Raw genomic sequence first — 18,087 nt, forward strand, 5'->3', positions numbered from 1 at the left:
GAGGGAAATACCCATGGACGAAATAGAGACTGGTTCCATGGGGAGAAGATTGTAGCTCGAGTTTGGAGATAGCCTGCAAGCTGGGTAATACAATTTGCTTTTGAGATTTTTTTTATCACGATTTGAAATTAGAAGTGAGAGAAATTGGCAAACATGCCTACATTTTACTTCCCTTTACTTTTGATTTGATCTGCCAATTTTTTCCATAAAGAAAAAGAAAGGATATTTGACCACTTGGCTTTTGAGCATAGTGCGGGAGCACCTGAGTCGTCCCTTTTCCCACTTTGCGACCGCCCACCTGCGTTGCGTCAGCTCAGCTCAGCTCCAAGCTCCCCGCGCAGGAATACCGCCACTCATCACTTCATTTCAACAGCATTAAATAATGCCAAAAATTATAAAACAAATAAAAGAAAAAAGGCGGAACAAAATCAGAAAAGCAATTTCCCATCACCCCCTCCCTTCCTCCCCCCTTCTCGTCCCCCGCTCCTCCGCCTCGCGTAGCGTGGGAAGCCACCGGCCAGGCGCCCACGCCGCGCAGCTCGCTAGCTACCTCTCCCTACGTCCGCCCTCCTGCCGCGGATCCGGCTGCCCTCTCCGGCCGAAGCCCCCCGCCGCGCCGGGCCGGGTGCGGAGGGGGAGCGGCGATGGCGACGCACGAGCGGAAGACGATCGATCTGGAGCAGGGGTGGGAGTTCATGCAGAAGGGCATCACCAAGCTCAAGAACATCCTCGAGGGCAAGCCCGAGCCGCAGTTCAGCTCCGAGGACTACATGATGCTCTACACGTGCGTGTGCTGCCCTCCTCTGTCCTCTCGATCCCCTCCGTACTCAGATTTTGCTCGATTGGTTGCTGCGTCGCCGATCTAATCGAGGCTCTGTTCCGATGCCGCAGGACGATTTACAACATGTGCACGCAGAAGCCGCCGCACGACTATTCGCAGCAGCTCTACGAGAAGTACCGCGAGTCATTCGAGGAGTACATCACGTCCATGGTGAGAGTCTCGTTGAATTGATTCCTGGGTGAATTAGCTCTTGCTCGATTCGTTTGTCCATTCTGCTAGCTTGGCGTGGTTGTTGAGTTGGGGGAAAGATATTCATGGAAATGTTTACCTATTTGCACACAAAGTGGTGGATGGATAGACATCACACATTGAGGAGTTATATAGATACAGAGGGACTTGATGCCTGGAAATCCTAGTCCTCTGAAATTCAAGAGTAGAACTATAAAGTTTGGTACTATTGCTTGCAAAAATAATCTGTCATTGTCTAAGCCTGGGAAACTTCAATTTGACCATGAAAGTATGTAACCCAGGTCTTCTGTAGGCTTCTTGGTTGTGAGAATTATGTACCTTCACCATGTGGTAGCTCTCTATCATTGTACCCTTACCATTCAGAAACATACGATGTTTTTTAGAATTTATAAATAGACAGACTTCCTGAAAGCTTTGATGGCTAATACAGAAAATCATTCATGCTTTTTTTTCTCGAACACGCAAGAGAGCTGCATATCATTTCATTAAAGAAGAAGCATTCATGCCTTTTTCACACCTCTTTTATATAGGTACATGAATTTTGTTTTTTTAGGTAAACAGGAGGGGAATCCCCTACTGATCTCATTTTCTATATAATATAAAAAAAAATGCACATGCTGACCTTGGTTAGCAAACAAAAAGAACAAAAAGACTGTACAAAAGGATCAAAAAGAGTTACAAAAAAGAGGCAACCCAATCTCTAAGAAGAGTTTTCTTACTGGGCTTGGCCTTTATAATATTCAGCTCCATGTCATTGTGAAAAGCCATTTTCCAATGTCCCATAGAAGGTTGCTGCCCATTAAAGCTAATTCCATTTCATGGGTCCAAATTGTCGAGGCCGTGATGATTGCAATCTCTTTGAAAATTTGCCACTGCATTCTTGATCGACATGACTCGATCCTTTCCAGCAAAGAGGCTCCCGAGTCCCACCTGATGCTGATGAAAACGAAACGCCAACACCAAGTACTAAAAGGATACCCGAAGAACAAGTGTTCAGCTGTTTCCTTAACATTATGTGTGCACAAACAGTCATAGGAGCTAACCTTGAACCCTTCTCAGCAAGTTTCTTGTGTTCAACCTGTCAACATGAATTTTGATATTAAACCAATGGTGTAGATTGAGGGGCAGTCTTCATGAGATCATATTCACATTGAGAGTTTAGCCATTTGGCTTGCTTGCCATCAGTCCCAAACCCCTACTGTTGGATGTCAAGTGTCCTACTTGATCGTGATCTTTTTTCTTCTTTGAAAAGTGAAAAAGATGAACACGCTATCACATTATTGAGCAGTGTAAAGAACGTTGTTTTTGGAAGAGCATGGGAAACAACCATGGATGTGGCAGCTATGGATCATTCAGTACAGGGAAAGGAAGCAAATGGACATCTGAACCTGCATCATTACATGGAAGACCAGCTTACTATTTAGATTTGCTTCAAAGCGCCCATCATTGTTATATGCACCTAATCACAAGCCATTCATATTTTTTCCGATAAAGGATAATTAAGTCAATAAAATAAAGAGAATTGGACAAATGCTTTATATGTCCTTGGGTGTGGTAATCACTGTTGTCCAACAAAATGCTACCTTTTCTGAGGTTTCATTGATATCATTTAACAAAACTTTCACAACTCTAAGTAAAGGGTATTGATGTGATTGCTTCAAAGTTTGTTAAGTCTATTAGATTTCAGTCTTTATGTCCCTGAGTAGGGCAGGGCATGAGGTTGCTTATGTTACCCATGCTAAAAGGATTATTAGTACTCATACAATGAAATTACACAGGTACCCTGTTTTAGAGGCTCTGAGGGTTCGTTGGAGGCCGTTTTTGTGTTTCTCTCTCAAATTTAGGGGGAGTTAGGGCTGCTCTGAGTTCTCTGCACGTTTTCCCACTGGAAGGGTTACTGAAACAACGCCAAATTAGTTAGATTAGTCTTGACAAAATAGTATTGTACTACTAGTAGATTTGTTGAGTACTTGAGTGGAACATTCATTAGTAATATTTTTTTGTGGCTTTTACTAACATAACCATGAAAATTGATTGTCATAGTTTCCTATTGGAGACCATATTTAGTCCAAGGTGTCATATATTCTTTGAATGGAGGGAGTATGAGTTCTGTCCATTTAACTAGTCATGAAGAAAGATGTTTTTCTGGGTATGTTTAACAATTTGGCAGTTTTGTTGATTGTAGATATTGGTTATGTTATAAGCATCATTGTATCAACTTTCTTATTGCACTTGCTTTTGGTAAGTAACGTGTTATAAAATATAATGTTGACGACTTGACGTATAATACGACAACTTGCCAGGTGGGTGCAGATTGGTCCAACAAGTTGTAAATACTCAATCTAGTACAATAACTTGACATGTGGGTGCAAATTGGTCCAACAACTTGTAAATTGGTGCATTATCCGCAGTCCAAATGTCATAACGAGCAACATTTTTGCTAATGCCGGGTTGGGGTACATTCGCATCGGAAAAAATTATTGAGCATTATTTGACCATTGATATTCACGTCGGAATGGCAATGTATTTGGCCAAAACTAGAACCTTTAGTGTTTAAGAAGTTAATGTTAAGTCTTCATATTAATTATCTTTATACAGTAATTTAATTTGAATTAGGAATATTTAATTTCATATTTAATATTGATAAATTCACCCTCACTATTTTTTAAATGTTTGATTATATGCACTGTTAAGCTAGACAAAAAAACAATATGTTAATAAATACTAACAGTACCTTTTAGGATTTTGGCATAGATATTTTTTTAAAGCCTCATGTACTTGTTTAGAAAGTGAGAATGAGCTAAAAGAATAGAGACAAACATGCTTGATGGACTTTAGACTTTCGGTAATGCCAATAGCGTAATTCTAAAATATTATTCAATTTTAACTAACGAAAAAATAAGTTATGTAGACGGTTGAGAAGCCATAGTTTGGTCATGATCAATAACTTTTATTGACAAAAATCTAAAAATTATTGAATGGAAGAAAATTCACGTGTCCATCAACTTTGCTTAATATTTTGTCGTTGTTATATTTGGACTATAGGTGCACCAATTTACCGAGTTATTGCATAAAATTGAGCATGTTACAAGTTGTTGGACTAATCTGCACCCACATGTCTAGTTATCGTACAAATTGAGCATTTTACAAGTAGTTGGACCAATTTGCTCCCACCTGACAAGTTGTTGTATGGTGGGTGCAATTTAGTCTTTCAGATATCCCTGCTTTCTGTTTACTTTTTCACTGCATGAAAATGTACATCTTAATTAGGTATGTTTGTTTAGTTAGTTATGATACCGGGGGATAGTGGAAAATGCCTTTCCAGCACTCAAATTCAGATAACTTATTGACCTATGTGTTTATATCTTAAATGTGTGAAGGTAATCCTTGAATTGAGCATGTTACAAGTGTCGGTTCTATGAAGAGCATTTGAATCTTGATCTTACAGTTCAGATTGTCAATAGTAACCTTTCATCTGTATGAGAAAAATGTATTTCTTTCATATACAAACTGTTGGGATTGGATATCCCAAACAAATAAGAGGAAGGGGAAGAGAGAGAGAGCAAGTGAACAAGTGAGCGAATGAACAAATGACCAAGAGTTCTCTTCCCCATGTCCTAGGGCTCTATTTATAGGTAGGAGGATATGGCTGTTTATGTTTATTCCATCGGTGGGGTTAAATATTACAAATAGGTCCCTAAACATTACAACGATGCCCCTGGATGTCTTAATTGAGCCCCTAGACCCCCTAATTAGGCCTCTTTTATAAACAAAGGGGGTCCCTAGACCTTGGCCCACAAGAGTGCATCCCCAACGCAAACATCCTTTCTTTTAACACTGCGGTTGGAGGAAATTCTTACTCTTATATCTTAATGAAATTTGATCATTTGCATGGTTTAACCACATTAATTTTTCTTTCTATATTTGCACATGTTCTCTGTCAATAATCAGTTATAGGTAATGTGGGTTCAATTTCATGCAGGTCTTACCTTCGCTAAGGGAGAAGCATGATGAGTTTATGTTGAGAGAGCTAGTAAAAAGGTGGTCAAATCATAAAGTAATGGTTCGGTGGCTATCACGCTTCTTCCATTATCTTGATCGGTACTTCATTTCCCGGAGATCACTACCGCCACTTAGAGAAGTTGGGCTTAGTTGTTTCAGAGACTTGGTAACACAACTATTTAATTTGGATTAATCTTGTTTGTTTTCTTAAACCAAACTACTGGGTCTTTGATACCTGTAAGTATTCTGTATTTTTTACCATTTGCACTTCTGGTAACAGGTATACCAAGAGATCAAAGGGAAAGTAAAAAGTGCAGTCATATCTTTGGTGAGTCTTTGCTTTGCATTGTGTAATGTGAACTTATTTGGTCAATTGGTTATGAAAAATTCTTTCTTCAACAGATTGACCGAGAACGTGAAGGTGAACAAATAGATAGGGCCCTGTTGAAGAATGTTCTGGATATATTTGTTGAAATTGGTTTGGGTAGTATGGAGTGCTATGAAAATGATTTTGAAGATTTCTTGCTTAAAGATACTGCCGATTACTACTCTATCAAGGCCCAAACCTGGATCCTTGAGGATTCTTGTCCGGATTACATGTTAAAGGTATCTTCATCTTGAAGAAACTTTGGCAAACATTTCTATCTGTGGTGAGCACTTTCTTATGGAATTTTCTTTCATTAGGCTGAAGAATGCCTGAAAAGGGAAAAGGAACGAGTTGCTCATTATTTGCATTCTAGCAGTGAACAGAAGTTATTGGAGGTTAGTGGAAAGCCATATTTTATTGCTATATATTTAAAGTGCCATAGGAATCCTGATAGAGCACTAGTCACGATGTCTTCCCCCTGTATGACATGATTTATCATGATCTGATTTGGCAGAAAGTGCAGCACGAACTGCTAACTCAGTATGCAAGCCAACTCTTGGAGAAGGAACATTCTGGATGTCATGCACTACTTCGTGATGACAAGGTTCAGTGCCTCAGTGAGAGATCTGTCTTCATTAGTAACATATTTGTGGTATATGAAAATATGTTGACATATTATTTGTGCAATCTTACTGCAGGTTGAGGATCTGTCTAGGATGTATAGGCTCTTTTCCAGAATAACTCGTGGCCTAGAACCTGTTTCTCAGATATTTAAGCAGGTACTTTTGCTTCAAACATGTACCATTTCTTCATAAATATTTTTAATTTTGTAATCTAACTGTACTTCTCTGCAGCATGTTACTAACGAGGGCACAGCTTTAGTCAAGCAAGCAGAAGATGCTGCTAGCAATAAGAAGGTGCAGCATTTGTCTCTACATTCAATAGTTGATTTTTGTGCATCCTCTGTTTTACCTAGGGCAAATTAGTAATATGCTTTGCTCAAACGTTTATATTTGTACTTGATTCATGTTGGAATGTCTATACTCTGTGTCATGTGCCGATAGGCAAGTGGGTTCATTTTTATGCCACTAGTGAACATATATGCCATAGCTGTTTTCAGCTGTTAGTTTATTACTATGTTATTATCTGATGATGGTTTGGACATAGACTGATGAATAAATCATCTTGCCTGAATCACCATTTTATTTGTTTTTATTGAAAAACACATTGAGTTATGAGTCTAATACCCTTTTTTTTCTGTTTTATGTCTTTTGTTTTTTATTTGTTGTAGGTTTCTTTTTATTTTTAGAGGCTCTTACTTTTTTTCCTTACGTTGGTTTGCTTTTGCATCTTCTTCAACATGATTATTTATGTTTAGTTCTTTGCCTCCTTTGATTTCTCTCCATCTTGAGTGTCATCTAAGATTATCCGTTCTTTTACAGCCAGAGAAGAAGGATATGGTTGGTCTACAAGAACAGGTTTGCGTCTTGATATGATATTGCTGTTGCCGTTCAATTTTTGTGTGGCTTCTTACCCAGTGAGCTTTTCTTGATTTTAGATTTTTGTCCGGAAAATCATTGAGCTGCATGACAAGTATGTAGCATATGTTACAGAGTGTTTCCAGGGCCACACTCTCTTTCATAAGGTTTGTAAGTTTGATGTACTTATCTGAGACTGTTAGCTCGCTATATTCTTTGGACCGTGACATTGAAATGTTGGCTCCTATTTGTTCTTCTGTTTGTACAGGCCCTTAAAGAGGCTTTTGAGGTTTTCTGCAATAAAGGTGTTTCTGGTAGTTCAAATGCTGAATTGCTAGCCACCTTTTGTGACAATATTTTAAAGAAAGGTGGCAGTGAAAAGCTTAGCGACGAAGCAATTGAAGATACTCTTGAGAAGGTACAGCCATCAATTTGTTGTGTCTGGTACTGTTACCAAGCTTTTCAAATAGATCTAGTAACATAATCCTGAAACTGTACACTTACCAGGTGGTAAGGCTGCTTGCATACATCAGCGATAAGGACTTGTTTGCTGAATTTTACAGGTAATCTCCAGTTATTTAGCATACTAATTTAGTGGTCCTTAAGCTCTTGGATAAATTGGAATATGGATTCATTGAATTCTGGTGCTAATTTGCAGAAAGAAGCTTGCAAGGAGATTACTTTTTGACAAGAGTGCTAATGATGAGCATGAAAGAAGCATCCTGACCAAACTAAAACAACAGTGCGGAGGGCAATTCACTTCAAAAATGGAGGGCATGGTTACTGATCTGACTGTTGCAAGAGACCATCAAACAAAGTTTGAAGAGTTCATAAGCAACCATCCGGAGCTGAATCCTGGAATAGACTTAGCTGTTACTGTTCTGACAACAGGATTTTGGCCAAGCTACAAATCTTTTGACATAAATCTGCCTTCTGAAATGGTAAATTTTTTCCCCTTCATGTTTACTGCAGACCTGTTATATTGCTTTCTAAACTTGATTGGTAATTTAAATCACACCGTGACTTGCTTTACTTTCTGTAGTATTTATATCTGATAACTTACTCTGCACGGGATAGTTATTTGTATTCTCAATTTTTTTTCAGGTGAAATGCGTAGAGGTTTTCAAAGAGTTTTACCAAACAAGAACAAAGCACAGGAAGCTTACCTGGATATATTCCCTGGGAACCTGTAATATCAGTGCTAAGTTTGAGGCCAAAACTATTGAGCTCATTGTTACAACTTATCAGGTATTGTAACTGCATTTCAATAAACATTTGTGCCATGTTAGATGTTCTCTGATATGCCTTCATCTTTATGTTGGTAGGCTGCATTGCTGCTGCTATTCAATGGAGCTGACAGGCTCAGCTATTCTGAGATTGTGACACAGCTAAATCTCTCAGATGATGATGTTGTTCGCCTTCTTCATTCTCTTTCTTGTGCAAAGTACAAGATTCTTAACAAAGAACCTAGTAACAAATCTATTTCACCAAATGATGTCTTTGAGTATAATTCAAAATTTACTGACAAGATGCGAAGAATAAAGGTATCTTCTTATATTTTCTCGATTTACTTTCCTGATTTGTTGTTTTTTTTTACTATATTGTTTTTTCATGCCATTTGTAGATACCTCTTCCTCCAGTTGATGAGAAGAAGAAAGTAGTTGAAGATGTTGACAAGGATCGCAGGTATGCAATTGATGCATCCATAGTGCGCATTATGAAGAGCCGGAAAGTTTTGGGTCATCAACAACTTGTAATGGAATGTGTGGAGCAGCTTGGTCGCATGTTCAAGGTACAAAACATATGTTCAACACAGTATTTGTAGATGTTAGTAGTGAAAAACTTTCTTTGCCCTCTTAAGCCCTCAATTCAATCAATCAGCTCTGTAGTGATTTTTTCTGTTTCCAAAATACTGTACTTTGTTAGAGTTGAGATGTTACGTCTGTTTACTTGTGCTGACTTCCATTACATAGCATAATCCTCTTAGCACCACCTCTGGCCAGCCCCATAATCTTTCTGTTTTGTGCAATACAAATTTGTATATATGTTTAAAGGAGTATTCATGAATCAAGTCACTTGTTTATTCAATTTTCTTATAATGAGTTCATATGATAAAAGCTGCTCCTCTCTCTGTAGCCGGACTTCAAGGCAATAAAGAAGCGGATTGAGGATCTTATCACAAGGGATTACTTGGAGAGGGACAAAGATAACCCTAATGTGTACAGATACTTGGCTTGATCATCACGTGTGCTGTCTGGGGTCTGGAATGATTGCCCGAGCCTGATTTCTTTGTCAGATGGGGTATTGCCGTGATTTATCGGCAACATCTATAATTCTCTTATGGTCAGCGTGGGCATTTCTCTGCTGTACATCCAGCTTGCCCAGTGGTTGGCCTGTCAGTGGAGACAACAGGGATGAAAAATTCACGGATGGGAACGCGTGGATCAGAAGGCATGCAGCTACGATGTAAGTTGTAACACCATATGTTAGATCTTGTACCATTTGTTGTATTTTTCCCTCCCAATATATATAGCTTTGTTTTATTTCAATCAGTTGTCTAGATAATTGGAGCGATAGTAACCATGCATTGGCGGCACACCGTGCTACTCAGTGCAGTAAGATGCCATTCTTGTTGTATTTATTGTGCATCGTGTCTTGTATAGTTGCCGGAGGTGCGGGTTGTAATGGTCATAAGTATGGCCTTTTCCTTGTATACGAGCAGAGCACAAGCGAAGTACTCTTTCTGCATGTAATTTGCAAATTAAGCTTTTCATTGTTAAAATAAATTTGTAGAAGTACTCCCTCCGTCCCACAAAGACTTAGTAGCAGTGCTATAAGTCCAAAGTACTCTAAAAGTCCAAAATACCTTTAATAACTCTCGTAGAATTAACTATGCATGCACGCTTGCAGTAATTGTCGGATGTATTAGCCTTTCTTATTTAACGAGTCTGGCTCATGCATCGGTAGTGGGAGTAAACGATCGATTCGTTAATTGGGTCAGAAGGTATTACGAGGGCTTTTGTTAGATCACTTTTTGTGGGATAAATTTTGAAAGCTAAACGAACAGTCTCTGTGGGATGAAGGGAGTAAAGGATATGGAGGACAAATGCAGAACAATTGTGGAAAACGAATTTATGATATAGTAATAAGATCATAACATTGATCTATCGGTGCCATATAGTTGAGAACGCTTGACCACTGCTCGAGAAATATTTCCTAACTCGACAGTCCGCTGCTTCTTTTCTTGGGTATCGCATTTTCTGACTGGATTGAGAGTTTACCTAGGGAATTATCTTCAACAGTTTCTCTGTAAATATAGTTCCACTTGAAAGATTTTCCGGGCCATGCAACAAACATATATCTAAGGCGCATACCTGAGCAGGAACCGCATCCACTACCTGCTGAAGATGAATTTGCTAGTCCATCAATTTCCGTGTGTTGCAATTTTGTAAGGACGCATCCGTCTCCATTCGGTTTGCTAGCTTATAAGGTTGTTTCTATCATAAATAAATAATAAGTACAACAGATAACTCATCTAATGGTCTAGCTATACCATGCTCTTAAAAAATAATTGTGCTAAATGCTGCATGCTCTTGAAGTGTGTTATGGATTTGTTGTTAATTATTCTCTCCATCCCAAAATATCATTTGTTTTAGTTTTTTCTAGCTACATAACTTTTTTATTTAGATGTAGTATATATCTAAGTATACATCAAAAGTTATATATTTAGAAAAGCTAAAACGAGTAGTAGCTCACTTTTGTTGCTCAAAAAAAACTAACTTTTGTCTCTCTTCACCCCTTCTTTTCTCCACCTCAGCATTTGTTTTACATAATGACCTTAACAAAGAGATGATGTAGACGGCTTATAGCTAGCTGATGTTGGACTGCTGGAGATGCTCAATAGATGTTAAATTACGTATCTTAAAGGCAAACTTTTTGTGGATCGCATCATTGGTGTTATCCTAGAGGGCCATGTGGGTATTAGGATCCTTTCTCAATATATGGGCGATGCGAAAGATATCCTCGTGTCCTTCCTCCTATCACTCTCTCGGTCACTACTACAAATATATTTTTACATATGTCCCTTTTAATAACCACATCTACATTACATCAGCCCTTCATGGACATAGACCGCCTCTCAAAATGGCGGTCGGTTTTGGAAACACTCATTTTCAGAAGTGGTAACCGTTCAAATTAAACCGACTTAAGCACGTTTAATTGTTAATCTGGTCAATATGCACTTAAAACATCATAATTTGACGGTATGTCGGGTAAATCCCGATTCAACCACTAAATATCTCGATCGAAGCATACACCACGAGTCTCACGCGAAGGTGAGTATAGGTAATACAAACATCACAGCGTTTACATAAATTAGGGTACAACACTTAACTTTTACGAACTAAGTTCAAATACAAGAATGAAACAGAGCTTTTAAACACACTGCGGAAAGAAAGCTGAACTAGGATAAACTAAGATAGACGGAAAGCTAGAAACGGCACCGAGCGGAGGACAACACATCGAGCTCACCGATGTGCCATCAAAGAGATGCAACACCACCTGAAATAGGATCACAACAACCTTGAGTATACTAATACTCAGCAAGATTTACCCAACTATGGTATATACTTAGACGATTCCTAGTATGCATGGCTTCTAGTTTGCTAGGTTTCTTTTGCAAAAAGGAGCTTACTACAAGTATATCCTTACTTTCAATATTTTAACTTAAGTTCAACATGTAACAAGTCCAACTAGATTTGCATAAATAACTAGAGCAATCATGCTATACAAAATTAATCAATAATTAATATCATAAACATATATCTTGTCATCACCATTTTATTTCCATTACTACAAAAGATCAAGTGATCAAGCTTCTTTTATGTGAGAGATATGGAGAATCGATTCGATATAATTCTTGCAAAGTAAACCTAATCTTGCGACACATGCGCCACAAAAGAACACGCACGTCAATCTGTTCCTACCTTTGCCCTCTAACGTCTGAACTGCCCCACAATATTAAACCATGGTCAGCTGAGCCCTACACAAGCCCCCTCTAAAAATGACGGTCGGTTTTGGAAACACTCATTTTCAGAAGTGGTTGCTGTGGCAGAACTGTCCAGATTAAACCGACTTAAGTATGCTTAATGGTTAATCCGGTGAATACGCACTTAAAACATCATAATTTGACAGTCTATCGAGTAAATCCCAATTCAACCATTGAATATCTCGATCAAAACATACACCACAAGTCTCATGCGAAGGTGAGTATAGATAATACAAACATCACAACGTTTACATAAATTAGGGTACAACACTTAACTTTTATGAACTGAGTTCAAATACAAGAATGAAACAGAGCTTTTTAAATGCACCGCGGAAAGAAAGCTGAACCAGGATAAACTAAGATAGACGGAAAGCTAGAAACAACTCAGAGCAAAGGACAACACATCGAGCCCACCGACGTACTATCAAAGAGATGCAACACCACTGGAAATAGGGTCAGAACAACAACCCTGAGTATACTAATACTCAGCAAGGCTTACCCAACTATGGTACATACTTAGGCGACTCCTAGTACGCATGGCTTCTGGTTTGCTGGGTTTCTTCTGTAAAAAGGAGCTTACTACAAGTATGTCTTTACTTTCAATATTTTAGCTTAAGTTTAACATGTAACAAGTACCAACTAGATTTGCATAAATAACTAGAGCAATCATGCTATACAAAATTAATCAACAATTGATATCATAAACATATATCTTGTCATCACCATTTTATTTCCATTACTACAAGAGATCAAGTGCTCAAGGTTCTTTTATGTGAGAGATACAGTGAATCGATTCGATTTAATTCTTGCAAAGTAAACCTAATCACACGACACATACATCACAAAAGAACACGCATGTCAATCCGTTCCTTCCTTCGCCCTTGAACATCTGAACTGCCCCACCAAGTTAAACCACGCCAGCTGAGCCCTACGCAAGCCCCCAGATGCACCTGTGCTTCGCGGTCACATCAATTGTACTGAGGTGGTGGGTAGGAGTTCACACCCGCAGCGAATCAAGTACTAACTTAGTGATTTCGACTAGCAAAGGGAAGGAAACAAGCTAAAACGAATCTGATAAATGGAATGTTTTAAATGACAACGTCAATTCGAATTTGAAACAGGAACACGCCGTGCACCAATATGTTGCTCAATGCATTAAGTTCACAAGCTGGTCCTGCTTTTACCGTCCAAATGAACTAACGAAGTGATATACTCATATGAGCTGCTCATGTGTTGCCTACACGCATGGATCCATGCATACTGTGTGATGTGCGTGATTAGCAAAGAAATTGGACGGAATGCATGCATGCACACGTGTGGACCGAGGTAATGGACAGCACACATCACTACTATAAAAATGATTTATAGGGGTCTCCCGTTTCTAAGCAACCGAAAACTCGAAAGGCTCAAAGGGTTATAGGATTGCGGGTACACTAATCTACTTATTTTTTTGGCTTTTTCTAGACTATGGGAAAGTAAAACAGCGAAGGATTGGAAGTCTCTCACCGATAAACCTTGCTCTGATTACCAACTGATATGAACCCGCTAGGGTTGATTCTCGATCTTTCGATGAGAAGGGAGGATAACTCGATTGGTTGATGGAGACGACGTTCACGGCCTGACTACATACTTCCAAGCTGCGCCTTAGCAAGCGATACACCACCTCCAATGGCTGCCGCGATCTTGTGGAGCGTGTCACCCGGTCACTAGGGCACTCATCCTGCAAGCAATCGAAGAACTAGCAAGAACAAGTATAACAAGTACTAAATTTACTAGATGGAGATGAAGGTTTCCAACTCAATCTCAATAAGGTGGGGTTCCTATCGGTGTTTTATACCGGCAGCCTACCAAGGGGGTACCCGAGGTAGTCGATTAGGTTGGGGGATCGCCGGACCTGAAACTCGAAGGTAAAAGCGAGGGCACAAGACATAGATTTATATAGGTTCGGGCCGCCAGAGTAGCGTAATACCCTACATCCTATTTTGGAGTGTTGTATATTACGCTCTGCACTTGAGTGTTGAGCTTAGGTGAGTTGCCGATCTAGGTACCCATTTCCTCCTTTATATACTCCAGGGGGCAAGAGTACTAGTTGGATTACAAGGAGTTCTAGTAGGAGTACACAGGACTAGTCCTAGTCGGATTACAGGGGAATTATAGTAGGAGTCCGACTTCTTCCTTCCTTGCGGGTACTAGGGATCTATTCCCGACAAGCCTCCGAGCGCTTCATAGTCGAATGCAGCAGTCTTCGAGTAGTCTTAAGATTTTCGCCGAGTAGTCTTGGTGCTCTTCGAGTACTTTATCTGGCGGAATCTTCAAAGCTTCTCAAAGCTGCCATGAGGCTATGGTGTGCTCAAAGCCTTGATCAACTTAATATTGTAGTCTTCATGTATGGAGGGCGGCGAAAGTCGCACTCCATATGGAGTAGCCCCCGAGCCTTAGGTTGAATCATAGAATCAGGCTGAGGGTCAAAAAATCTTGAATCTTTTCTTCCGGCTAGAAAATTATTGGGTGTAGCTTATCAGCCCCCGAGCCTTGAATTGATTGAATAATCAACTCAAGGATCTTAAATCTTCACCCCAGTCATCATCCGAGTAGTCTTGCGGCGTCTAGCCCCCTGAGCTTATGTGCTAGGTGAGCCGTAGGAGCCACGTCGAGTAGTTATTGGCACTTAGCCCCTGAGTTCGGGAACTAGCCTGTACGCTTGGCATCCTGGAGCATCGTCACTGAAGTTTGATCTAAAAGAAAAGATGCGTACATTATGTAGCATTTTTACAGAATATTGAAACTACTGAAATTTATTCAACGATTAATGTAAACATTGTGTGTCATGCTCTTATTCCAGTCATACTCTTCCCAAGTAGTTAGCCTGTTACATTTTAGGCTCTTAGTCCCCGTTTAGCCGTATCCGCTGCGTGTGTGAGTGTACGCGGATGGACATTGCTATTGCACGTGTATGTGTGCAAGCATTTGGCGTCACAGGTGCACCCGAGGCTTTCACGAGTTAAGGCGTGTTCTTCTCGAGAAGAGTAGTGACAAAAAGGAATAGTCGTTGTTGCGATAAAAAGAGAGCGCGGTAGCGCGAAAGAGTTTGCTGCCCTCCGGCGAGTAGAGCGCGTGTTGTGCGCAGGAGCTTCCGGCGAGTAGAGCACGTGTTGCGCGCAAACGGAAAATAAGCCAGAAAATAATTTAGAAAAGTGACTTAGCTTGATTCGTGGACGATTGTTGATGAAGCCGTGACGGTCGTTGATGAAGCCGTGACGGTTGTGACGAAGTCGACTAGTCGGAGGCGATTATGACTAGTTGTCGACGATGAGAAATTTGCCCCAACTAATTTTTTAGTGGAGACGAGCAGTTGAGGTAGTCGTTAGCGGGTCGCCGAGTGCCCTCACAAGTTGAAGTAATCGGTCCTCGATGAGTAGTGAGCGAGCATTACGACGTAGTCGAAGTAGTCGTCGGTGAGCCGTCCATCAAAGTAGTCGACGAGAGTAGTCGGAGTAGTCATAGTCGATAGGCGTCAGCGAGTCAGTGCGGTGGGACGTCGATGCAGTAGCATTCGCGTACATCTTGTCAGTCCGTCCGGGGCAGCAACTCGACGCTCTCCGTTCCATCTCGAAGAGTGTGCTGTTGGCTTCCTGCACAGTGGCTTCTGGAGATGAGTCATCAACGGTTGGCTTAGGTGCTTTCTCCACCTCGGACTCGTAGTAGACTTCGTATGTTGTGATTTGAAACAATTTTGTTGACAACTTCGTCTTCAACTTGATGCAACTCAACAAGTCAGAGTAACTTTTTGCCAGCGCTTTGTCAATTCCGGTCCCATCTGCCGCCTTACTTTTACGGCAGATGGACAGCTTGATGCTGGATAAAGAATTTTTTGCTATTCACCCTGTAATGATTGACATGACCTTGCTCTTGCTTTTATTGGTCTCTACTCTACATGCGGACATGACCTTTGTGTAGCTGAAACCGTGACCTTTGCTTCGATCTTCGTAGAATTCTTTATCCAGCATTTGTGGTCTCCATGGATGAGCAGGGCGCGCACCGTATCATTGAACCCTGATCGGATTTTGCAATGTGAGCTTGTCTCGAAATCGAGCGTCGGAAGTCGACGTGCAGAGTCGGAACAGAGACGCGGAATCTACCAGCTTAGTCTTGATTGACGTGGACTGGAGATCGACTGTTCTCTCTCTAATAGGACATGGATTAAGCCATGGTTTTTCTTCTCGGATGCAAGAACAGTGCAGTTGACTCGACCTCGATCTCTGCTCGGGACTTGAGTTCACATGTTGCAGATAGCTGCAGAACGATTTGGCCGCGGAATTCGCCGAGTTGAAAATTGGTACTAGCGACGTTGCCGTGATCACGCTCAAATCCGCCGCATGAACGCGACGACTAGATTAATCTTGATGATGAGATCCTTTAAGCTCGCCTGATGATCTCGACGATCTGCCCCATAGTGGGTGCTAGATGTCAGTGTTTTATACCGGCAGCCTACCAAGGGGGCACCTGAGGTAGTCGATTAGTCGGTTGGGGGATCGTCAGACCTGGAACCCGAAGGTAAAAGTAAGGGCACAAGATATGGATTTATATAGGTTCGGGCTGTCAGAGAAGTGTAATACCTTTATCCTGTTTTGGAGTATTGTATATTGCATCCTGCGCTTAGTTGTTGAGCTTAAGTGAGATGCCGATCTAGGTACCCCTGCCCTCCTTTATATACTCCAGGGGGCAAGAGTACTAGTCGGATTACAAGGAGTAGTCCTAGTAGGAGTACACAGGACTAGTCCTATTCGGATTAAGGGGAATTTTAGTAAGAGTCCGACTTCTTCCTTCCTTGCGGGTACTGGGGATCTATCCCCGACAGTTCCGAAGACAGGAAGACGGGCAGCTGATCCAACACGCGCGCTTACAAGCAAGTAGTGAGAGCTAAACTTGATCTAAACAAAACCAATCATTCTTGGTGGCGGCTAAGGGGTATATGAAGGTGGGAGGACGACCACCAGGGTGTTGGGGTCGTGCTCCAACCCTAGGACGCGTCCCTATTGGACCCGACTTGATACACGGCCCATTGGGCCAAATTAAAGTGACGCAGCACCAGAAAATCTCTCGGTAGTAAATTGGTCATTACGACCGCCTCAGACCAGATATGGACTTGAATTTAGATCCATATGAAAATATACTTCATAATGAATCCGTGAATTACGCCCCAATCCGAGTACGTACATATGCGACCGTGGTGACCATCACAAGTTGGTACTATCCTGGAGTCCGAATCCAGTCTGCGCGAGTTATTTTCCCTTTTGGTCTTCTCCCTGGTTCCTAACCAAAATAAGAGTGCACGCGTCTCCATGGTCTAAATAGGATGGACAGGAACTCAAGATTGAACTTACTTGATGATTAAGTTGACGAGCACGGGCACGAGTAATAGGACCAGAAATTGGTACTTGTGTAGGTGTGGATGTATTGTTGGTGTTAAATTCAGTAGCCGTTCGCGTCGGTCACTGTCGCAGGACGGATCCCCGTGGGATTTCGAATTGAGAGCTTGAACCCTTCTTTACTTCATTCATATCTGCAATATCAGATTGCGTGTTTATACTTTCTCGCTTGTGTCCTTCGATTCGCTTGCAAGCAAAGCCTTCTTGGCAAGGTCAATCAAGTTGTGCTTGGTTGATAACCAACGGAGTAGTGGTGTAGCGGTTGCTGGAATTCAAATTGTGTCTGATTAGAAGCCCGGATCGTCAACGTCGAGTCTCCACCAATCAAATTTATCACTACTTTTTGGAAGATCGGGCCAGTGCTACATCAAGTGGTATCAGAATTCTAGGTTACCCATGAGGTATACTATCGTGTTTCCCCTTTAGATTCAATTCGTGTCCAACACCTATAGTCCACAAAAAGTCCAAAAATATTTACACTTTCTGCTGTCCTATCACCTTTTTTTAGCCTTTGCAATTTTCATTTCAGATTCGCTTTGTTCAGTTTGTGTCCGTCGTCGAGTCTTGTTGCTGGTTTAGTGTGTTTGCGGAAAATGTAAATATTTTTGGGCTTTTCGTGGACTATAGGTGTTGGATACGAACTGAATCTAAAGGGGAAATATGATAGTATACCTCATGGGTAACCTGGAATCCTGATACCACTTGATGTAGCACTGGCCCGATCTTCCGAAAGG

The 18,087-nt window shown here is 40.9% G+C and overlaps 1 protein-coding gene across 1 annotated transcript; it reads left to right on the forward strand.

The window, feature by feature from the left end:
- The first annotated feature begins 451 nt into the window (after positions 1 to 451).
- On the forward strand, positions 452 to 9,625 carry LOC117857013 (cullin-1). The gene is made up of 18 exons (XM_034739482.2): positions 452 to 784; positions 892 to 991; positions 5,013 to 5,198; positions 5,313 to 5,360; positions 5,435 to 5,638; positions 5,717 to 5,794; positions 5,914 to 6,003; positions 6,098 to 6,178; positions 6,254 to 6,316; positions 6,842 to 6,877; positions 6,958 to 7,044; positions 7,146 to 7,295; positions 7,385 to 7,440; positions 7,536 to 7,818; positions 7,982 to 8,125; positions 8,203 to 8,421; positions 8,502 to 8,669; positions 9,014 to 9,625. The coding sequence occupies exons 1-18, from the start codon at positions 645 to 647 to the stop codon at positions 9,113 to 9,115; spliced, it is 2,235 nt and encodes a 744-aa protein (XP_034595373.1). The 5' UTR covers positions 452 to 644; the 3' UTR covers positions 9,116 to 9,625.
- The last annotated feature ends 8,462 nt before the right edge of the window (positions 9,626 to 18,087 follow it).

The sequence above is a fragment of the Setaria viridis genome, chromosome 5 (assembly GCF_005286985.2).
Source record: "Setaria viridis chromosome 5, Setaria_viridis_v4.0, whole genome shotgun sequence".
Classification (NCBI taxonomy): Eukaryota; Viridiplantae; Streptophyta; class Magnoliopsida; order Poales; family Poaceae; genus Setaria; species Setaria viridis.

Coding starts and splice junctions, on each gene's coding strand:
- LOC117857013 (XM_034739482.2), top strand. CDS start 645: ATGGCGACGCACGAGCGGAAGACGATCGATCTGGAGCAGGGGTGGGAG. Junction 7,296..7,384: donor TTGAAGATACTCTTGAGAAG/GTACAGCCATCA, acceptor TACACTTACCAG/GTGGTAAGGCTGCTTGCATA. Junction 8,126..8,202: donor TCATTGTTACAACTTATCAG/GTATTGTAACTG, acceptor TTATGTTGGTAG/GCTGCATTGCTGCTGCTATT.